A 24,478-nucleotide genomic window follows, 5' to 3' on the forward strand; every position below is an offset into this window, starting at 1 on the left:
TTTTAATGATCGACAGAAATAAATTGATTCGGTTTCGGGAGTGAGATGTATAGGTTACTGTGTTATTTACGAACCACATAAGAACAGCTTTCTCTTTCTACGCGGAAATTTAAACTCCTAATCGAAAAATTTAATCGAAAAGAAAAGCGATGTCAAAAAAGATTTTTTTTCATTCATTTTCCAAATGAAGCATTGTATTATAAAACTATAGAACGATCTAAAATGATCTAAAAGGCTTATTAACATGGAAGCAGAGAGACCTATATGTAAACATATATGGATTGAAAAATGACAACATCGTATATCAAATGATGAATGGAGATTATTCAGCGAAAAATCTGAAGGTTTTTTTACTCACAGCTTCAGAAAACACTTGAATCTGAAACATTTATGGACAGATTTTCAAATATGTCAGCCAAATGCTGGCTAGCGAAATAGAATTCTGACGGAAATCTATAGAATTAATGTTAAACTACGTAGATGTTTTACCATAAATCACCAAATAATTAATAGATAACACAATGTATTTATCTAAACGGCATCACATAATTCTAAAAGTAAATAGTTGACAAATATTTGTCTGCTATTATATTTCAGATCTTGTTCAGCTAGCAGGGTGACGCATAATGCTGGAAATGAAATGACAATTGATGATATTTATTCAATCAAATAGTATTTCTATTGAACGAACCAACCTCTTTTGCAGCCGTATTTTTCTGATCGCGAAGAGTCGTGATTTCGCCCTTGTATTCGGTGATATGACCTTGCAATTCATGATTGTGTTTCGTTTTCAGGCTGAGTTGAGTTTGACACTCAGACAAATCGTATTCGAGCTGTTGGATTTTCTCTTCCTGTTCCAACCACTGGAAAATAAGGAAGAAATCATTTTGAAAGGTTTTTTAAGACTTCAAATAATCTATCGAATTTAAAAGCAATGATCTGTTTCAATGATACAATACTATATAATTCTTACCTCATCGTCAGTGTGCCGATGTTTCTCCTGATATTTCAGTAGATCTGTTTGACTATTTTCAGACCTGTGCGCTAATTGTTCATTCTAAAAAAATTCAAAACGAAAACATTACAAAACACATAGGCCTACGACGAATCTCATCTGGTTCGAAAGGCCATGCACAGAAGCAACCGGACCTATTTCCAGATTGCAAGCTACAATTTGATTCTACAATTTTTGATTAGCTCATTTTCGGCGGAATCAATTGTGTTAAGTATAACAACTGTTGAAACCGGTGCAGGAAGTTGATTAGAACTAATATCAAACTAATCATATTCAGGCTTAGCGAAAGCATATTCCAATGATTTTTGCGGTCATAATTCCGTTGCATTAAGTCTATATATAATCCTACGCTAAACCGCGGTTAAGATTAACCTAAAACAAATGCATTACATGAATCGATTCAACCTAGGAAAAACAACACAACATTCGCAAATGCAAGCCCGCGACAGACAATAACGGACACGAAAAACTGAAAAATAGTTACAGTATAAGTGAAAATAAAGCAACTGAAATCTACAAAGAATGATAAAAATAGATGAACATTTCATACCAAGCTATGTATGATTTCGAAAGAGGAGCGAAGCTTTTCCACGAGTTCAAAACCGGCCGAATCGTCTTCGACGCGGTTATGATAAAATTCTACGGCCGGATGCTGAATTCGAGGATATTCGATTCTTAAAACGCTATCGTGAGACGCATAACGATGCAATTCATACGACATTGTCTTCAATAATCCAATAATTGTGTTTTGTCTTAAACCAAAATGACGAGATTGAATCCTACTACTACGGTATATACATGCACACACCTGTTTGTCTATATATGTCTACATATCATAACTGAAACGCTAAAACAGCAATGAATTGAATTTCCCATAATAAATTGTTTTTTCAATAGTACTATTTTTTCACATGCTCAAACTGAAGTCATTCAATTACTTTCTCAAGTACAGTACGCCCGCAATACAGGCCGGTTTTCTTTACTGCTATGTCTGAACCAATATTAGCTCTTTTAGTATTTTAGTATTTAGTTTTCTAAGGCACAGAAAATGTCTTCTACCCCAAACAGCTATAATGCAGGCAACTCATAATTTTTCTTTGTATGTGAAACGCTTGTTAATATTCATCATTTAGAACCAATTGATATATAAAGATTTTCCTATCTTAGGTTATGATTATCTGGGCCCAGGAGAGCCTTGATAAGGACCAGAGATCATTTAAACTCCATCAGAAAAAGACTACCATTTTGTGATGAGATATGTATAGAATTGTGTATGGTAAGCCAAAAATCTATGAAATTTAGTCACTAAAAAATACCTTTAATAGTGAGAATCCATTAAAAATAATCATTACTGTATTTGAAATAATAAATATTAAGTTATTTAGTAGGTAATTCATAGCAAATATATAGAAAGCACTGTTACATATGATACTTATTACAATGTTTAAATCATCATTCCTCTTACACAGTTCATGCTATCAGTAACGGTATATTCAAAACAGTAATTTTATAGTTGAAAATCTAACCAGTAACCCTAGTTACAATAGTACAATAGTATAAAATAAGAATATTGTATAATATGAAAATATTTATAGTAATAATACAAGCACTGGCACTAAATGTTGAAAATTAGTCTGGACAAGGGCTGATCCAAGCATCTTCTGATCAATTTGGAAATCAATCTCGTTTCAACAGTTCTGGACCTGGTTCAACAATGGTGTTCAATCCTATAAACAAGTCCGATGTTATTGAAACCTGTGGAACCAGCTCAGAACATGATTACTTATTTAATGCTTTGCTTAAGGTTTTTTCTCAGATGATGTATTCATGAAATGAAAAGAAAACAGACAAAACGATGGAATAGGTTTTAATATTCGAAGTCATCGTGACGGGAGAAAATGAAGGATGAAATAATACGATATACACAGCAACAACACCAGTGCCAGGACTGTGGGGGGATAACAAGCAGAATATACAAAACTATCCTTACACGCCAATATCTTAATGGCACCTAGAACAATACAGTAAATCAATCGACTTGATTAGATAGAAAAGATTATCTCATATAGTATATTGTAGTTGAAAATATGTTTGTTCATTCATAAGTGCTGCGAAATTGTTCTGAAAAATTCTATTGGACAAGGAATTTCAAACAAAAAACTAATTCAAGTGTGATTGTAAGATATGACCGTCAAAACAAAAAAAATCTTTTTCTTCATACACATAATATACGTTCGCACTTCCTTCAACATGTAGATATGTACATTCAGTTCAATGGGTCCATGCTTATTGTGTTCGTTAAAACAGAAACTACATCAAAAGTGAAGATACGCCGCGAGTAAGAAGCTGAATGAATGTCGACCTACCTCATCTTGTTTATGCGTGAGCGCGTCTCGTAAATCGATGATCAGAGCCTCGCATTTGCCGATTTTCTCCTGCGCGACGGATAGTTCGTCTTGCGAGTGATTCACCTCGGTCGTTAGTTGTTGAATAACGTCTTCGCACTGTTCTAACTGACCCTGTCGATCGTCCAGTTGTTTCGACAGATTATCCAGCTCCAACTGTAACTTCTCGATGCAAGCTTCGTTGTCGCCTTCCTAGATACACAAATAAATCCATAAATGTAACCGAAAAATTCCAGACTATGGAAATAATTGCTCATTTTCAAACTATACTTCACTTACTCGATTCTTTGATTCCGTGAGTCTTTCCTGAGTATTTTTCACCGTTGCCTCGAGATGACTGATCTGATTCATACACTGGTTATATTTCTGTTTGTAATGATTCAGCTGATCTTCGAGGTGAGTAGCGGTATCGCGACTTTGTTCCGCTTGATCTTCGAGCACCATGATCTGCTGTTTGCTTTCGGTGAGTTTCACTTCTTGTTCGCGACACATTCCTTGTTGACGCGACAACTGAAATTTACCAACAGTAATCATTATGATTTCGTTCATGGCTCTTAATTTGACTCAAGTTTTTGAACAAAGAACTTTGTGAAATACATTCATCCGTGAATGCATGAAGCAATTATGATGACTTTTAATTCAGATCTAAGGAGCTAATTCAAAATAAGAATAGGCTAAACATAAAAGGGCCTACTGTGTAATGTATGCATTATACCAAGTCCTCAGTCCTCATACAAGACCCACAAGGTCACGCGTACAAGGAAGCCAGGTTTATCTGCACCGTGTCACCTGGAGGCGACACTTTGCGAGCAAGGATTGTAATCATCATTGGACTTATAATATGTTTGCGAAATACGGAAAATCATCTAATACAATTTAAAAGCATACGAGTACCTGGTACATCAAATCAGTTAGCAAGAATTATAGAAAAAATATCAGAAAATCAATGATCAAGCGTTCAAATTGAAGACAGATTGTAAGATGGATATCTATAAAATAATGTCTCAATACCATCCCAGTAATTGGAAAAGCTGCCTTCAACTGGTTATAATATCAAGATACAAATTTGGTAATTTTGTAAATAAAAAAATCATCACAACGTTAGTTGAATAATTAATTCAATTCATCGTAAAATTAAGTCTAGTGCATAGCACAAACAATTCCTGCTCATTTTCTTACCATCTCCTTAGACTCTTTACAATAAATTTTAATCTGACGAATAATAAGACATAAACAGGTCAATACAAATTTGCTTCAGCTAATTCACGTTGCCCGAGAGGATTTTTCATAAAAAGCATTGAGAAGATGAAAAAATGAAAATAAAATCCAAATGAAAATCAACGTACCTCACTTTCTGTTCGATTCAGATCGGATTTTAACGCGTGTACTTCGTCTTGCAGTTGACCGATCACGTCTTTTTGTTCATTATTCGTGCGATCGTGGTCTTCCAGTTCGTGTCTCACACCTTCCAGTTCCTCGGCGAGCATTTCGATATCTTGATGATAACGTGCCACCTCCTCGGCGTGTGATGTCCGCGACAGTTGCAACTCGGATTTCAACTGATCGATAGTTTTCAGATGGTTTTTAATCTCTTGCAGCGAGATTTGATGATCGTGTTGCAGTTGTTGGATCTTTCGTTCATGACCAGCCACCTGTAACAAAACAGAAAATTGTAATTTCGACGAAATATTTTCCTTGATATCTTTTTTCGATGACTGCATGTTATAGGCGTCCTCAGTCCTTCTACAAGACCCACAAGGTCATACGTACAAGGAAGGCAGGTTTATCTGCACCATGTCACCTGGAGGCGACACTTTGCGAGCAAGGATTGTAATCATCATTGGACGTATGCACACAAAACACAATAACTATTCAAATTGGTGGATGAATATTCATTAAGTAGATATCTCCACAACATCATCAGATGTCGACAGAAGATCTATTCAAGAGCGTTTACCTGTTCGTCTTTGAGTTCCATCTGAGTGTGGAAAGACCGAAGATCACCTTGTAATTGTTTCACACGTCCATTGAGTCTTTCAACTTCATCTTCTTTGATATTCACCTTAAATCAAAAGATGATAGATCAACTGACAATGGAGGATTACATAGCATACACAGATTCTACCAATTCAAAATTATCGAAATGTTTTAATGGTATTCCACTGTACTGCATTTAATGGAATTACCTCTTCTACGCTGCCATTATATTTATATTGCATAGTGTCTAAGTCTGTTCTGAGCTTGATAATATTTTCATCCCTGTTTGCAACCTAAATCAAAATAATACATCCTAGTTCAATGCAAAAAATGCATGTAATAGACGATGAATTCTGAAAAAGATGACAGCAAATTTCTACCTCATTTTGACAGGTCCTATGTTTTTCTTTTGATATGGTAAGCTCCATTTCGAGGTCATGACTGGTTTCTTTAAGAATACCCAATTCCTGAGTAACTTTACTTAATGTAGAATTCATTTGCGAGTTCTCTATCTTCAATCGTTCGATGGTAGATTCATTTTTCAACACCTAATGATAAGAAAATACAGCCCTTAGAGGAACTGATTCTTGAAGATTTCTGAGACACAACACAGAATGAACATTAGATTCATATGGCTCTTCAGTTCTGCAGTCATTCCTACCTCCCTGAGTCAAATCTAACCGACCACATGTCAGTAGAGAGAAGACTAACAGGAAGGCTAACAGCCCACATATCTAGCTGTATTCTGGACCCCTGCGTTTTCATCATTTCAACCTATGATAACTAATGATTTTCTTCTATCATTTTTAAAGCCAAAGCAAGTGATTCGAACAAGCCAAATGCGCATGACCTTTGCATTATTTTATGCGTTATTACAATTTTATGATTGTGGGATGATTAAAAAGCCTCGGAAAATGTGAACAATGTTGACAATGTCTGAGAAGGCGAACCTCTTCGTAACAGGCGGCATATTGAGTCTGTGATTCGGTTAAATCTTCCTGCAGATTACGAATAGTATCTTCTCGTTTCGAGATCTGCAAACGAAACAGTGTTAGTTACGTTAAGTTAGCCACTCAACAACATGAATACATATCTGAATACAATGGTGCGCAAGGAGTTAGAGTTGGAACTAAGCATAGATCTCTGGGGCAAGTAAAACACAGCTGCAGGGACTTCAAAGCTCTGGGAACAGTTGCCCAAATGTTTAATCGCAACCAAAATTTGAATAACTCAGAATCAATTTAAGCCATATCATTAGAACGATATTTGAAGAACCTTTGAACAACTTTCTCATGAGGTGCTTATTATTCTGCTCCTTTATAATACTTAACTATCTATTTGGCAGATATACAGTGATCAGGTGCTATCATATACGAATTGCCTGTATCATATTTTGCCAGCATATATGTGTGAAATGTACATGTGTAAAGGATAACAATAAAAAATGGTTCGTTACTTGAAATATTTTGAATATGAACACGAAACAAACATCCATAACAACTAGTGAGAACATTTAGTACTGAATATTATTTGAATTTCGAACGAGTAACACTGTGTAAGGAAACTTACTGCCATCCTTATCTTACTCTAAAAGAAAATGGCTTATATTTGAACATATAATTTCATATACCGGTAGGTATTCGATAGTGCAAATGAAGGCTTCTTTCGAATTCAAGTGGCACACGGATAAATTTATGAAAAACAACATGAATTTTTGTTCGAATGAGCAAGACACTGAGAATTTTGAAAAGCATGTTGCGATGACAGTATATTGTATCGTACCGCACGACAATACTACAATCACGTACATTACCAGAAACAATTTGAATGCAAATTCGTGAAAAAAAATTGAAAATTTTTCTTGTGAAATTCTTCCTACGAGTATCATAGTCTATATATTTTCATTTTGACATATCTCTAGTTAAGTGCATTGAATCATGATTAGAAATAAATGTAAATTAATACATGACGCCAATGATTGATTATAAAACATCAGTTTGATGCGATGAGGTGATTATGGTTGTAGAATTATTAGTTCATTCAGCTGATTAAAGAGGGCAGCATAATTACTCACGTCGTCATCTGCCTGTGTTCGTAATTCATCAATGTCATTTTGACCTTGAGCGAGGGCATCTTGTAACCGACGCACGGTCTCCGACTGCCTCTGAATCTGAAATTCATCGAAACCAAAATTCAGGGCCAGTTCAATAGATAGACTTCAACCCAACGACTTAATTCAAATATCATTTGATATGTTCCTGGTTTTAAGACAAAATTTCTCATTTTCGGCGAGAATTTCGGTGAACAACAGGATTTTAATATAAGCACTTCAAACTCATATCAAGGCAACAATAAAATGCCAAAATACGATAACCTATTGTGCATGTTGACATCGATGAAGATGAAAATCTTCGAATTCAAAAATGTTTTCTACCTCTTGCGATTTTTCTTGACTGCGTTGTCGAACTTTCGTCAATTCTTCGGTCAGCTTACGCAGCATATCGTCTCGTTGAACGATCTTAGTCGCGACTTCGCGTTGCTGTTTCTTCATGAGATCGATATCGCTTCGGAGTTGTGACACCACTTCATCTTTAATATCGCTCTGTGAGGAAAGTGTGAAAATCCAAAATGAACTAGCGTGCCGATTTTCTTGGAAAGATACCTCGCTTTCGTTGCGCAACTTACGTTATGTTGAAGACTATCGTTCTGAGCCTGAGCTTCGTTCAGTTCCATATTCATATCCCTGATTTGTCCCTCCAACTGAGCGACGGTCTCGATTTGTGCAGCAGTTCGATCTCGAGACTCGGCTATTTGTCCCTCGAGATTTTTCAGGGCTTCCGTTTTCGCTTCGATTTCAGCAGTCTTCGATCGGATGGTAAGATTTTGTTGGTCGATCGTTCGCTCTTGTTGCGAAACCTAGAATGAAATCGATAACTAAATAACAACAGTCAGCAAAACGAAAGCAAAGCGAAACGAAAGGAACAAATGTGTTAACCTTGTTACGTACCTTCTCTTCAGCTTTACTCAAATGTTCTTGTACATTGATCTGATCCATTTTCAATTTATGTATCATGTCTTCTCGCCTTTGCACCTTAAATGAAAATGTATATTCAAAACTAGGCTAATGTTTTAGCATTATCACCATTAGTGATGATTTCCCACAGAACACACCAAATAAACCTGGGTTGCATTTTGAGCTATGCTGCGAGGGGAACCGGGCTTATCCATGAATAAGACGAGTTGCTCAAAAAATTGTATCCATTCATAAAGCATTCCAGATTGAAATTAAAGCTCCCAATGCATTTCACCTCCCTCTAAGGAATCTTGATGCAGCCTAAATGGAAGTGTGACTGAGCATTCGTGATGATGTGCTCAAAGAATTAACAATAGATAATTAATCATTCAACCTTAATTGTATAATTATCAATGCAATTAGCAGTACTGTTTGACCTGATCATTAGCTCAATTAAAGCCTAGAATTTAGTTCTATTGGAGGTGTCTTACAAACCTCGCCTGTGAGCACGTCTTGCTCGCTTTGCGCATTGATAGCAAATGCTTGGATACGCGATTCGAGTCGGCCATTTTCCTCGAGAGATTCTTTGTAGTGCGCTTTACATAGGTCCAGATCGTTCTCCGCCTGGTGCAAAGTGATTTCCCTGCGCGATAACTACAACAAAATATGAAGAGAGTTGTTAAGCTCATGGCACGTATAAAATTTGGCTTCAAATGTTCCTCGTTTTAAGACGAAACATTTCATTGGAAGAGAAATTTTCGGTGAACAACAAGGAATTTAATATTCGCACTTTAAACTCATATCAAAGCAACTACACACTGCCATGATACGATAACCTATTGTGCATAATACGGTTAACTATCTATTATCAATTGAATATGATTAAGAATGTTCCTCGTTTCAAGACGAAATGTCCCAGATGAAATGAGAATTTCGGTGAACAACAGGAATTGAATATTTGCACTTTTATTTCATATCAAAGCAACTCGAAAATGCTATGATACAATTACAAATTGTGCAAATCATTACGCATTATACGATAATAAGACCCTCACTTCGTCTTTGAGATGCCTATTCTCGTCCTGTAGAGCTTGGATTTCTCCATCGAGCTGTGAAATATTCGCCTCTCGGCGGGCTAGGTTTTGCTGGTCATCTCGTTGTTGATTACGCAGACGTTCAATCAGTTCTTCCTTGGCAGCAATCTGCGAATAAAATGTAAGATTTAAAGATAGTTCTATCGTGCAGATTGCCATTGAAGTATGGAACGAATTAACTGAAGAAAATTAATTGACTTCAAATCACTTCAGGGTCCTGGCATTCTGATAAACAACACATGTATGAAGGACAATTGTGTTTACCTTTATCGTAAAATATCTCCACCAATACCCATCCTTAGAAATATCCCGAGAGACAAGAGGCCAAGGAAATGTACCTTCCATCTAATATTAATCCTTTAAATCTATGTGTCATATATGTAACCAGCCATTAAACTATTAACCACGAGGCCTTATGTACAAGTAACTCAGTAGTACTGCTTCAACATGACCAGATTAAACCCTCAGTTGAATATTCTTATTGTCTAGGAATATAGACAATTACAGTGTAAGACAGCAAACTGTGACACTACATGCGTTAACTGCCCAAATTGCCTCATAAACCCTACAATCAAATAGCTTGCTATAGACGCATGCGTTATATATATGACTATAAAAGCCAATAGTGAACATAGTCGTTAACAGACACTAGCCAGCACACATCAGGACATGGCTGACCAATTAATTAAACACTATATAAATACACCCACATGCTCTTTGCATTCATTCATAAACAACTATCTATGCTCAAGAATGATAATTGTCATAACGCAATATCTTGACATTGTCGTAAGTTCATTGAGTTATGAAAGTAAACCTATTTCACTGAGCAATAAAATAATAAGCATGCCTTTAATGCAAGTGCCAACTGGGACTTTCAGATTTTCAGATTTTCAGTAATATTTCAGAAAAATTTCAAACAGTGAAAAGCTTATGTTGTAATTAGATGATGAGGTTGTTGGCTTATGTGAAAGATGTTTTGGTATAATCTAATTCATAAAACTGAAAATATCTGACCTGCACTTGAACATTTTCGAGTTTTTCCTGAAGAATTGTTAAATCAGTGCTCAGTTTGTTGACGGTTTCTTGAAGTTCGGCTATTTCTGTTTTGTATATAGTTTCCTGTTGACTCATTGTTATCTCTTTCTCTTGGAGCGAAGTTTGCAGATGATCAATCTAAAGCATATGCAAACAAAAAATGGCTTATACTTTCATAAAAGGCAGCATTCATCGAAGAATGAATATGACAATTTTCTAACAAGCAGGAAAATTAAGGGAAAACCTCAAGCAAAACAAAACCTTTTGCTAACAAAAGAACATACACTAAAAACGGAAAGAAATTTATAAGTCTAAAGTAACATGGACCCTGTTCATCAATTGGGGTCAAATCTGACTGGTGGAACTAAAATTTCCACCCAAAACTATTGAACTGGGGTCATATGCTGAATGCTACTCACAGAATAATCTTCCTGTTCGTAATTGCAAACAAATAAACATATCTATGACATGCTTTATCTAAGCCGAGCAAATCCTAATAGAATGGATCTAAGAAAATCTAGGTGCTTATATTTACCTCTCGTACTTGATTCTGGAATTTTCCGCTCACCCCGATCAAATCTCGTTCGTTCTGAGCCAGTTTTTCATAGTATTCGTGTAACTAAGGGGAAGGAAACACAGATGGAGATGATACAAGGGAAGGAGGAACATATGGATTGTGCAAGGCAGGGGGACCCATTCTTAAAATCAAGATTGCGGTTTTATGAAAACATTTCCATGGGGCAAGATTTGCCAATGGAATAACATCTTCAAGCGCAAGTTTGGCAAAATAAATCTGCTTCTAGCTCTAATCCTGAGACTACAGAACTGGTGGTAATCATCATAGATTGATTTTATAGAAAATTGATTGAAAGATGGCAGCACGAACAAACTGACTTCAAAACACAGATATGGAGCGAGTTCATAAAAGAAAATCATTGATTGGTTCTAGCGAATAGCAGAATCGCGACGCAAGTGACTACAATAATTTATACGATTGATTTCGCGGTCTGATTTTTCAGGCTAAGATTTCACTCCAATCCGATGATTTACTGCTAATAATCATAACCATGTCTAAACATTACAATCAATTATTCACAGCCCACAATCGTTCAAACACTGAATTAAACTATGCATCAATTTAAAGCTGGATTCATTTCCATGAATTCAAGGGCGGAAGGAACGAGTAAGGATGTACAGTTCGTTTTTAGCGCACATGAATACCTTATTATTTGATTGTTTTAATTCTTCGCGCAGTTGTTTGATGACCTCTCCACGATGCTGAGCTGTCGTTAGTGCTTCATTGTGTTTCTCCTCCAGCGATTTACAATCAGATTTCAATTTTACCATTTGATCGTGGCGTTCAGCAACCTGTTCGTCAGAAAAAATTCTAATTATTCAGAGTGAAAAATGTCATTTGAAAGTGTAATACATGCCACAACACTATTGTCATTATAACCACCCTTAGAAATTTAAGTCAATTGAAATAAACGAGACCATGCCATATTATTAGCCATATTATTAGTTTACGAGACTCACTTCATTAGTTAACGCATCGCGGGTATCTTTAGAGGATGACTGCAATTTCTGTAAACTGTCTGTTAGTTTCTGAACCTAATTGTTAAACAGTTAAAAACAATCGTAAAGCTTTAAAATTCAAGCCATAATTTAAGTTCTACGAAGCATTATCAATTTATACAAATTGCTGTATTAATCAGTTGTTTTCATTCATATATTCTTGATGGGTAGAAAAATTTTCCACTGAGGGTTAAATTCAAACCATTATTTAACCAGTAGGCTATATCATGAATTTTTGTATATGCTTATTACTAATACGCAGATCAATAGTTCAAATTGAGTATGTACTAGAACAGCAAAGTGGCTTTTGACTTGTGTGTCACCATATTTCGTAATGATTATAAATAAATGACTGTTCCATCTATTCTATAACACATTTAAAACTAGTATACGTTGTCTGAAGGAGTATAATAACAGTCCAGCAATTATATCTATTATTCAAGCAAGTATCACGAAATCTAAATAAAGATGCATAATACTGTATTCATCTATATTATGTACTGTAAACAATATAGCCGATTCAGAATGTACCTCATACCTGAGTGACAGCAGCAATTTGGGCGGCTTTTATAGAATCGTAATCCTCCTTTAACCGTGCGAAATCTTGCTGATGAGATTTAGCCTAGTATTATAGAATATTATTATAACTACAGTAGTACGAAATGGTTACTTGTATCCCCAACAGTTTTCCAATACAAACTAAACCACCCAATGAAAGATGACTATTAGAAAGAGTTTTGACTAGCCAGCTAAAATCTAATTGTTTTAGTTTAGGTATCTATTTAGTGCAAATATTGTTGTTAATTTTGAAGCAAGGATTTATCAGTGCATCGATAAACTATGCTATATACCTCGGCACGCGTTTCTTCGAGTTGCCGCTTATTGGTTTCAAATTCTGCCTCGAGGTGGCGTGCTTTGATTTCAGAAGTACCGAGCTGAAATAAGAATACGTACGGTGTTACAACGCTTGATAATAACAATACGAAATGTCTTTCGAAGTTTTCATTAAAACCGAATCATTAAAAAAGCTTTCCAAGATAAAGTTTGAAAGATGCAAGCATGAAAACACTTCATTTCATAAAAACTGAAAGTGAATAAGATAAGACAAGATATAAAATACATCTAAGGCTCATAGATAAAGCATTCTAGACAAAGTATAAGAATTTATAGCATAATCTAATATGAATATAATGAACTACTCAACTACTTATATATTTGAATAGGTAAAGGCGTAGGTGTATTAGCTAATGGTTGTCAATAGGAGTCATCAAACAATAGGCAATGATTAGAAAATATATACAGTGTATCATGTATCATGGTTTATGTATGTATAGCTATACGTATTTTTCATAACGATATTCAACCTGAAATTCATAAGTGCATTTCAACGCATGGTACAACTTCGATAAAAATTCCTTAATTCGATGCAACTAAAGCTCGTTTAAAATGAGTCTGAACTGATTTAGCGGGAAACGTCATCAGAGCTGTACCATATTGACTGTTATCTTCGATAATGTAAGGTTAAAGGCCATCTCAATTTTTCGAAAATATGCAGAATCATCCCAAAAGTGTTGAAATCTATTTGTAGTTACGGATTTTAATAAACTTGAGATGGCCTTCAATGCAGGTATTATTGTATTGTTACGGCGGTGCAACTTGCTATATTTTCTGCCACCAGGTGGTGCTCACCTCCTCTGCCACGCGTTTTCGTTCAGTTTCGAGAACATGCATTCGATTAGCTCGTTTGTCCAACTGAATCGAGTTGAAAATTCCCAAAGTAAGTAAGATGTGTTAGCGAAAGACACCGGGGAAAGTTAAAACGCACAACAAAACAAACACATGAGTGTAGTCCCACCCATGTATGAAACCATATTCCCATGTACTATCGTATGGTACCATATGTAAGGTTATTCAGATACACATACATTTTAGAAATTCACCCATATTCTGTATAATGAATTAAAACATCAAACTGACATAGCTAGCCCATGGAAGAGCAAACAGGATGTATATACACCAAGGGCTTACCCCGTACTCCAACTGGTTATGAACAGGTACGGTTAGATACTAAGAAAGAGAATGCAGCCGCATCAGTTTCGTAGATTATATTCATTCAAAACAAGAATAGATTATGAGAAACACGAAGAATTCACCGAACCATGAAAATCTGTTGACCAGATTTGAAAGTTATTTAGTCAGTAGTTTGAGAAAAAAAAACATGAAATTGCCACCAATTTGATGAACCACAGTAAATGTTATCAGTGCCTGTTCTTTAGAACATCATGCCAGGTGATAGGACAAGAGGACATTATATTTAGTATGCATTAAATATAAAACAAAACCCTGACACTTGTATATATAGATTGATACACATCAGTGACCAGGTCTATTCACTGAACTACAAATCCAGATATAGGAACGAAGTGCATTGGATTAACGCAAATACGCATGCAAATCATTGACCCTGAATTTGTAAGGAAATCATAAATTCATACTATGAGTATATACGTTTTATTTACCTCTTTTGTGTAAGCATCACGTTTTTCCTGTAATTTCAGAATATCTCGTCGTAGACCGGCTATCGTTTCATCGCGTCGTACCAGTTCCGACTTGAGTATCTCGCGGTGGTCTTGCGTCGATACTTGACTTTCACGAAGTTTCGACTGGACATTCGATAACTGCATAAAAAGAGACATAGTCTAATTACATGTATTTCATAACCCAATGAAATATAGCTTTGTTCAAGCCCAGCCACAACCGAATCAGGTTGACTGAAACTCGTTCTATTCCTTACCTCATCATTTGTTCGTTTCTTTGAATCCGCAGTTTCCTGAAGTTCTCCTTCCAGCATACGAATCTTACGCTCATATTGAGTCACCTGAAATAAGAAATAAATTCGAAACAAAAATTACCAATCATATCAAGATTCAATGTTTCATAAGTTCCCTGAAATGAATATTGCTCAGCAACTGATAAAAAGACCACAGGGTTTTTACAGATCAGCTTATCCATTTCCCTGACCCCAGACCAAAATTCCCAGAATAATAAGATATGTTTCTGGTTCATAAGGTTCCTTGTGCCACTTGTCACCAGCAAGAACAACAAAGATACTGAATTCCCTGACTTTTCCATGATATATGCAGGGAAAAATAAATCTGAAATCCCCTGATTTTCACCGATTTATATGAGACCAGCAAGACACCCTGAGACCAGCAAGAATAACTGCTTAACTTTGTGTTTATCCATTATTCTAAAATTCAATCTACCTACAAAATGCTTAACAATATTGAAATGACGTTTCACAAATTCTTGATCCTTTCGGGACCCCCATCATTTAGAACAGTCTGTAGACTTGGGAGTGTTCTCTCAATAAATTACATTTTGTTCTATATTGTATGTACACCACGAATATTCATTCATTCACTCACGAAATACTTACTGTTTTCATAAGAATCAGAAAATGACAGGCATTTCCGAAAACATAAGCCCAATCCCCCAAACCTAATCCATTCGACATATCTACATTGTGGGTTCGATGATTTCATACATTTCCCAAAATTTCCGCCGACACAACAAATCGACGTACAAACATGGTACAACAGATAAATCCATGTTTACGATCACATCATCGCATTATTCGTATTCCTTATTTGACTTTTTTTTTAACATCGCACAATATGATGATTATCTTGATAAGCCTAACACACTAACGATGACTTAAATGTTAATCCTTGCCATTGAAAATTTTGTAAAACTATCGAATGTTGAATACTCCTTGGTGTAACGTGTCCAGAATATCAGCTGATTAAACGCATTGTTATATTATATGTAGCCAGAACTTTGGCAAATGCGTATAGCAGACAATATAGATGTCTATAAACGATCCGGGCTGTTGTTCACACATTGGCTGATCGAAAATTCAAGTCGTTATTCGTACAACCATACCATCCATCAACTCAAGCATTGATATCACGACACACAGTCACAGCCCGTTATCCCAACTGCAAACCGATAAATTATTCAGCCACAACTCACATTCACATTGAAATTTCGCCCAGGAATTTTCAAATTAAGACTTCGATCATTTTCTCGACCCGACACTGTAGCGTCTGCCTCGTCGCTACCTAGTTTCAACGCTAATAACACACAATGTCTCTAATCAATACATATATTCATACGTACATGTACATATATCGGTAATATCCTATATCTATTATCAGTTATTGGTCACGATATTTTTATCACAGTCATCAAAACATTCACTATAACACTATATATAACACTATATATCCACTGATAATGTCATCGCTCTTATAATTTCACAGTCAGTCAGTTCCTATCCATAAGCACATCTGCAATTCCAGGGCGTTATTTTTCGCACCGAAGACACATGTCGGCTGGCACGTTTTGTCGGAATGATTTTTTGTATTATTCGCCGATCTATTATCATATCCACTACTCGTTTAATTTCCATAGCTGAAACATTGTACTAGCGGTGTCAGTGTCTAAAGCCATAGGAGCCAGTCACTATGACAACTATGGCACAGATGTTCTTCATGTATTACAACAGTATTATAGAAAATATCTGAGAATTCACCCTGATTGACTGTCTACACGTGACTATATTGAACTATAAGAGAGCATTTCGCTATATTCACGTAATAACAACAACAGCAATACATATTCAATCCTAAGTCGCCTGAAGACACTTCCGAAGTTCGACGTTTCTCAAATAAAAATTAACTCTAATCCTGCCGGTACAACAAGCTTTCTGCTCGAGTGAAGGGCACCACCGGGCTACTTAATACACATAACCGCCACCAGCGGATTTGATATCTACATTGACAGAAAATTTCTCATGCTGAAATGCACCAATGGATATCCGTGTTCAAAAGAGAACAACATTTTCTAAAAGAGTACTCGAAAAATAAAAATAACCTCTTCAATTTACTCGCGATTTGGAGGGCTTTTTCGATAGCTACACCGAAATCAAAATCAATTAGTCTCTAATTAAAAAGTCAACATGGGGTGGCTTTTAGGCGCATTTTGTAAACATTAACAACTTTCGCGATGTTCAAAACTGGCCATACTCAAAAACTTTGTCAGCTCAAGTTTAATTAAAAAGCTGATAGGGGGTCCATTTTTACTAGTTTATAAACTTAATTATATTTTGAGAGAACACTCTTGACGCATCCGCTCACATAGCACTGTGCAAAGTTCAAATGCAATTAGCGCAGAAAATAGGCCACCCGCCCAAAAATATAAAGGAATTTCTCTTTTCCTATTTCATCTATACAAGATTGAGGGTCTTGCAAGGGGTCAGGGGAAAATTATGATTTTATTAATTCAAGTAACCCCATATCATACAGAAAGTGATAATCGAGTAAGAAACCAACTTTCTCTAGCAACTATCATCAGTTGATGATGAATGCTGCGCAAAGTACGCCGAGTTCCCCGCACATGAGAACGTACTTTCCTTTGCGTCGAAAAATATCTAACTGGTTAGAATGGCACTTGGCAAAGTGCATTGGAAAAATCACCCGCACACGAGCCAGCAACTGCATTGCGCACTTTGCGTCGACATTATTCAGCTCATGTGTGGAGGCCTTTAGACAATGAACAATATTTGTTCCACCCAGGGATGATTCAATGAGACAGATCCCCTCAATTCGCAAAGCAGTTTGCAGTTTTTCAGACATAACATTTTCCAGCTGCAATGGAACCCAACGTTTTACTACAGCTGTGACATGATTTATCGCTATAGTAACAAGACCAGGCCACGGCATGTCGCTCCAATGCCCACCCAGAGACAGGCACCATGTTTGGTATCATATTACAATGTCAACGGCCAGGTTCAATCCAACACTCAGCATATTTAATCGTGAAAAGAAAGCAGGTTTCTATTCTATCCCTTACTATTCAAATAATATACCCAATGCCCACCGTCTATCAGAAAAGTACAATTGAGTGTTTAGATTTCGACTATACCTGCCACTATCATTACCCGCAGCTCTGAATAGATAATCGAACGCTACTACAATACGGGAAAGAGTTTTCGTGATTGAATAGCCCATCAAATTGAGCCTACTCGTTAAACATTAATTTCAGTATTACCGATACAGTTGATTAGGCAAACACATAAAAGCATAAAGTATTAATGAACATTCACTGGAAAATCACGAAACGGCTCACTTAACGGAAAATATTTGCTACTTGTTTCAAAATGTTATATATATTTATATACGTCCAGGACTGTTTCACGCGTCTGCCAAAAATATGACAAGTCCATCGAAATTTCAACTTGACTAATCATTTTTTCTCGAGACATGTAAACAAACTGGTCTACAAAGAATTTTATCAACGTGAAACATGACAGTAATTTCTTGTCATGTCGAATGTCTATCTTAAAAAAGATCTTCGCAAAAATTTGAACAGCCGTGTCAAGTTTCACGTACACTGCAGCCAAGTCGTCGTTATTGTCGTAATTTCGCTATGCAAGTCTAGTTAGGATTAATCGCAATATTATCGATCTGAGATATAAGTGGTTTAACCAGTTATTATATAATGGACTGACTCGTAAAGATAGCAACGATTCTAAATCAAATGCGTCGACATTAATTCGAGATCATTTTTTAGTTGAACTCATCCCTGGTATGGATATATGTATGTTCCTTCTTTTCTTTGAATCGCAAGGCTCTTTTTTTGTCAAACACGACCAAATGACTAGCTTAGGCTATTCTTTACTTGTTATACCAGGGTCTTACGGGTTTCCCAATTTCATTTTACATACCTTTTCCATACCCAGATTATAGATTTTGTGTTTTCATAAAGTTTGTTATTAAATGTGTAGTATGACATTTAGACATATAGCCTAAAATTCAAAATAGGAGAAATTCTATTTCAAAACCACTTTCAAATTTTTCTATAGCCATAGTGAAAAAAAACCTATATTTCCATAGCTTTTCCAGGGCCTGTAAAAACGATTCCTATATTCCAAAACTTTACAAGACTTTCCAAAACCCATAAGAACCCTGTTGTACTTATTATTATTTGATTGCCTTTGTCACGTAGGAAACTACTAGTTTATAACCATATCATAATCACAAATTATCTAGTGCAGACAGGTCAAAGTTGTGTTCATACTCATTGAAAGTAAAACCCAAGAGCAGGCTTATCATTAATGATAAATCAAAAACTCACATTTTGACCAACGCGAAGATTCTCGTCTTTCGAATCTGACAGTTCTTGTTTCAAGCGGCGGATAGCGTCTTCGCAGCGTGAAATCTTAAAAATTCCATCATAACATTTATATTGAAATCACACCGACTATTGGACCTCGGAGTTTACAAGACAATCATCTATATCGAGTAAATGCTAAAATGTCAACACTCATGAACAAGACGGCTTAGGGCTTTGACAATAACTATCATCATAATAGAGGTGGCCAAAGTTTTTGGTAAGCCAGGTAAGGGCTAAGGGGCAGCGATTTAAACCATTTTACTCTGCTGCTAAGTTGCACAATTATCTACTTTTCATGATTTATTTGCAAGATTTACTTTTGAAAACGCCTTCAAATTTTTAACATTATCAATTGTCAAAATCTAGCACCAGACAGTGCTGCCTTCTACACTTACAACGCGCATGTAATGCACTTAAATCATTTTGAAAAAAATTTCCCTTAGGATTTGATCATTATTTAGAACCAAACAACGATTGCTGATTTGAAAGAATTTTCATAATGAACATGTCCAGTACTTCAGGGCTAGTGATAAACGTTGCGCTTAAGCGGCTGAAAAGATGTAATTTTTGTGAATTTGGACATTTTGATAAACTAGTTTTTTCCTCCAATGAGCATTTAGCATAAAAATTCACGCATACACTTTACAGCAACTGGTTGAATATTCTTATTAGATTTTGAGACGTCAGTCACATGTTTTATAACTGGATCAAAATTTTTGTTAGGTATGCAAGATTTACTAGTATAATGAATACATTTTATCATAAGATTAGAAACATATAGTAACTATCATGAACGATAGCCAAAACCTCACAGTATCAAAAGGTATCATTTGTGTATCGATCATAAACATTAATCAAATGCTTTGACAGATTATTTATATAATGGACTGTGATCGTGCACACACACATTAACACAGCGTGGTGGTAATGGGCTTGATAGAAACGCTATTAATAAGGCAATGGTCATTCAAATCATACGCCATCTATCAGCGACACTGAAATACTATTCTTAAATCTGATCGGTTTGTACATTCTGACTAAGATGAATTAACTTAATTTGATTTTCTGAAAAATGTAGTGACAATATTTTCATGTGGAGACTATGACAATAAGCTGATTAATCCCGATTTAACTCACCTCCATAGCTTGATGTCGCAGTTTATCTTGTAGGAGTTTAATGCCTTGAACCTGGTTATTATTCTCGGCATCTTTCATCGACAATTCGCTGTGGAGATCGGTAATCTGTATCTGCATGGCAGAAATCTTGCGATCGCGATTTTGCAACTGTTAAAACGAAACAAGTACACAACATCGAGATACGCCCCTCGAATAGAGATCATTTTAGCCCAAAATTAATGACACACATTACGTACTTCCAGCGCGAACTCCTCACAGCGTTGTCGTGCCATTTCCAAATCCGACCGCAGTTTGAACAGATTTATTTCTTTGTCAGTGATTTCTGCCGAGCCGAGCTGCTCCCGATGATGAGCGGTAGCCAGGTCATGGCGGACGGTACCCAGAGCCGTGTCTTTCACATTTAACTGAAATTCACAAAGCCTCTAAGATCAGCATTCATCTACAGGCTTTTGATGCAGCCAGCAACAAATAGCTTTTCGTAAATAGTCTTTATATAGGGCCTATGTTATAATGTCTTACCTGATCCATTGAGCTTACGTGTTCATTCGTAAGTTGACGTACATCACCCTGTAATTTCTCGATAAATTCATCTCGTTTTTGTAGCTGACTCTTCAAGTCGTGGATGTGCTGTTCAAATATCTGCTCTGTTGGTTTACTGAAACATAAAACAAGATTGTTTCTATTGAAGACTTACTGAACTTACGGAATACTTCAGTTCAATACATCAAGTACGAAATTTAATTGCTTATTACTATGGTAAGATAAACACTACACAGAAAAGTGTGACCTATCAGACTTACGTTTTAGCGAGTTCCTCTAATGGACCGAAAACTTGCTCAAAAGATATAGATCTAAATTGTACATTGTCAATCTGTAAATAGTTAACGTTGAAAATCATGATAGAAGAATTATGCACAAAACATGATGGAGCATAATTCAATGCCATTCTTCGAATTGCTTTAAGACACACGATAATGGCCTTTAATAATAGGTAACATGTGTCAACTCACCTCCCAACTACCAGAGGTACGAGCACAACTAACAACTGTAATCAACGTATTGACGTCATGCTTAAGGCGAGAGTTGTGTTCGCGCAGTTCAGAGTTCTCTTCATCGAGTAAATTACATTTGTCTTCCAGGTCCTAGAGTTGAAATAAATCAACAAACATTTAGTATATGGCTATATTTGTCAAAAACTGGGCTCCAAAGACACACGCCTACTCAGTGAAATAGGCCTACATGTTGACCCTCTAATGAACAAATCTGAGTGCATCATGAGCTACAATTTTGCAATCAATTGAAATTACAAAATTGGAATCAATATGGAAATACCACATGTAATTGTGCTATCAAACATTACCAAACCTCCCCCCACAATATCCCCCTGGTGAACATATACAGAAAGTATGATCGAGCATGTCAGAATTCAAGCCAAAATAACATTTTTGGGCAGAAAAAGGTCACATGATGACCATCTTGTATTCTGATCGACCAAATCTTTCAGCCATCTAGATTTTGATTGGGCCAGTTAGGGTTATGCCTGAGGAGTGGGCTAAAATAATGTTGTTACAATGGTGATTAAGGTTATCAGCTCTGGGGAATTAAAGATGTTCAGGACATGTAAATGAAAGTAAAAGAAAGCAATGTAACTAGTTTTTTTGGAACTCCCCAATTAACGACCCTTTCTCATGGTAATCATGGTAGTAACTTGTATTTAATGCTACGAGTAAAAACTTAATAAATAACCGCCTAAATAACCGCCATCTATATAACTACCCCTGATGGGCAAATACATTTACGACATATTCAACGCAGGCCTGTTTTAAGACTACGCATTCTTCACCCTGTGTTGTTATTCCCATTATGAACCCAATGGTGGCACATTGTCTCGTAGTGAATTAAAGAATTATATATTACGCTATGAGACTTCGCTATACACAGGCACGCAACAGGAAAGAAGAGCATGTTAAAGAAAGATTTTACGTTCTAAACTTTGCGTGGTTGTGTAACCCAGTTTCTTTTTTCAACGTTATTTTCCGTGGCTAATGTATCAAATTCTAGCACCGGTTATTCCGATCTAACCTGTATGACGCTGGTGGCGTTAGCGTTCTCATGCGCGAGCGTTCGCATTTCGTGTTCGTAATCTTTCGTCTTCGACATGTAATCCTGTAATGCAAAACAGTCGCTGGTTAGAAACCCTACATTGTTACAAATGAAACAGTCAACCAAACAAGAATAGGAACAGACAGGAACGGATAAGAGAGAGTACTAATTGCTTTTCATAAAGGGTGGGGCGTTGATTTCGAAATAGCTACAACCAACTAGACAAACCGACGCGACTCATGCAAGATATCAATTTCAAGAATCATTTCAAATTTCTGAAGCCCTCTTTACATGAAATCAATAATTTTCAGTTTCAGATCACATTTGTATTTCAAGACTAGGTGAAGTATTTATACTAATACAATCATCTTCTGTTTCATCAGAAAGCTAACTAGCAGAAGGCATATGAAAGGCGAATTTTTTAAACTCTCAACCGCATTAGAATAATACATTTCAATAGCATTAGGCTATATACACCCATTTATTTTAGCTATTGAGAAATAAATAGCCCAGGATTATATAATAAGGAATTTTCAGCTCCTTTAAAGGCCTAGATAGAATATCATAAGCCTAACATAATAAAGAAGAGATCTAAACCATGAAAATAGGTGAACCAAAATCTAAAACATACATTAACAAACAATCCTTCTAACACTGATATCCACTAGACCATACTTAATCCTGAGGACATTTCTTTCATCATTAACTATAAACCATACGATGCATAACTAAGGGTCTTGATATATGCAAGAAAATACCAGGAGTCGTTAAAGAAATTGCAAACAGAAGTTGATTAAGTGCCATCCATTTGAGAATTAAAAACGCAAACAAATTCAGTAAACACAATAATGCTAAACGACAATTTCGTTGCCGTTCTACAGTAAAACCAGTGGCAATAGAATATACACATGTTTATCAAGTCAAGAGATATCTACACCTCCATTAAAGTGTTTCATCAAATATTAATCACCTTTTGATTGCCTGCCTAAATATATACACGAGCTTTTAAAAGTCAAAATGAGTGTAAACGAATGAGCGGACTGCATAGAACAGCAGAATGAAATAGCACTGGACAGATATGGCTGCTTCTGGAAGAAGTGGTGATTCACGCTTTAAGAATATGTATATTTATTTTCACCTTGACAGAAGTTCCTGTTTTTTGTAGCTTGTTTTCGAGCAACGTCACTCGTTCATTCGCCTCCCGTTCCAACTCTTCGACCGTTTGCACCAATACTTCATTTTGTTCGCTCAAATCGTTCACGTACGACTGAAGAATCTTGGAACGCAGCTGAAATGATATAAAAGATTTGAAATGAAAGTTTTCGAATGATTTAAGTCAGTGTACATATAAACTATGACTGGGTCCATCCCTGAAGTAAAACTGTCATTACAGTTGAGCAAGATAGGAACGGAGTACTGACAATAATACTGTGGCAAGCAAGGATTCTGAGTGGCACTGGGTTCTTACCATGCCTTGAATTCTTACGTATTTCAATTTTTCTCATTTGTAAACAATTTTTTATAAAACATTACCACATGAGCTATACTATTAGTGAGGTGTGAAGGTGAATATTTCCCTATTCAATGACTTAAGGCCAATAAGATAATTTTTGTTTTTGTGAGGCTAAAAATCAATTTCAAATTTCATCAAAAATGAACGGATTTTCACTTGAACGACCCAGCATGGCGCCACCTGGTAAGTACAGGTACCCATTAACGAAATCGCTGAATTCCATATTGGAAGCATTTTAAGAAATCTACATACTTAATACATTCGCAGTCAAACAAACAGCGTCACCGTATTATGATTTCTATAACGGCCTCGAATAAAAAAAGACAATTTCACTTTCGTGTTATGATAGTCTATTGAGAACTGGTTGGC

The 24,478-nt window shown here is 36.1% G+C and overlaps 1 protein-coding gene across 1 annotated transcript in view; it reads right to left on the reverse strand.

Annotated features, from left to right (window-relative positions):
- Positions 1–24,478, reverse strand: part of LOC141902821 (uncharacterized) — a 36,050-nt gene that overhangs the window by 9,247 nt on the left and 2,325 nt on the right. Inside the window, exons 2-36 of the mRNA XM_074790718.1 lie at positions 23,735–23,884; positions 22,576–22,659; positions 21,504–21,635; positions 21,294–21,364; positions 21,013–21,148; positions 20,730–20,897; positions 20,494–20,640; positions 19,318–19,401; positions 14,912–14,995; positions 14,637–14,795; positions 13,807–13,869; positions 12,969–13,052; positions 12,656–12,739; positions 12,079–12,153; positions 11,764–11,910; positions 11,078–11,161; positions 10,522–10,680; positions 9,466–9,612; positions 8,906–9,064; positions 8,405–8,488; positions 8,083–8,313; positions 7,832–7,999; positions 7,472–7,567; positions 6,348–6,431; positions 5,778–5,945; positions 5,607–5,690; positions 5,378–5,482; positions 4,767–5,072; positions 4,600–4,632; positions 3,700–3,930; positions 3,382–3,612; positions 3,006–3,026; positions 974–1,057; positions 696–863; positions 359–379 (exon numbers count right to left, since the gene is read on the reverse strand). Of these exons, the coding sequence (XP_074646819.1) occupies positions 359–379; positions 696–863; positions 974–1,057; positions 3,006–3,026; positions 3,382–3,612; positions 3,700–3,930; positions 4,600–4,632; positions 4,767–5,072; positions 5,378–5,482; positions 5,607–5,690; positions 5,778–5,945; positions 6,348–6,431; positions 7,472–7,567; positions 7,832–7,999; positions 8,083–8,313; positions 8,405–8,488; positions 8,906–9,064; positions 9,466–9,612; positions 10,522–10,680; positions 11,078–11,161; positions 11,764–11,910; positions 12,079–12,153; positions 12,656–12,739; positions 12,969–13,052; positions 13,807–13,869; positions 14,637–14,795; positions 14,912–14,995; positions 19,318–19,401; positions 20,494–20,640; positions 20,730–20,897; positions 21,013–21,148; positions 21,294–21,364; positions 21,504–21,635; positions 22,576–22,659; positions 23,735–23,884 (4,332 nt within the window). The remainder of the gene's footprint in view (positions 1–358; positions 380–695; positions 864–973; positions 1,058–3,005; positions 3,027–3,381; positions 3,613–3,699; positions 3,931–4,599; positions 4,633–4,766; positions 5,073–5,377; positions 5,483–5,606; positions 5,691–5,777; positions 5,946–6,347; positions 6,432–7,471; positions 7,568–7,831; positions 8,000–8,082; positions 8,314–8,404; positions 8,489–8,905; positions 9,065–9,465; positions 9,613–10,521; positions 10,681–11,077; positions 11,162–11,763; positions 11,911–12,078; positions 12,154–12,655; positions 12,740–12,968; positions 13,053–13,806; positions 13,870–14,636; positions 14,796–14,911; positions 14,996–19,317; positions 19,402–20,493; positions 20,641–20,729; positions 20,898–21,012; positions 21,149–21,293; positions 21,365–21,503; positions 21,636–22,575; positions 22,660–23,734; positions 23,885–24,478) is intronic.

The sequence above is a fragment of the Tubulanus polymorphus genome, chromosome 3 (genome assembly GCF_964204645.1).
Source record: "Tubulanus polymorphus chromosome 3, tnTubPoly1.2, whole genome shotgun sequence".
Lineage (NCBI taxonomy): Eukaryota > Metazoa > Nemertea > Palaeonemertea > Tubulaniformes > Tubulanidae > Tubulanus > Tubulanus polymorphus.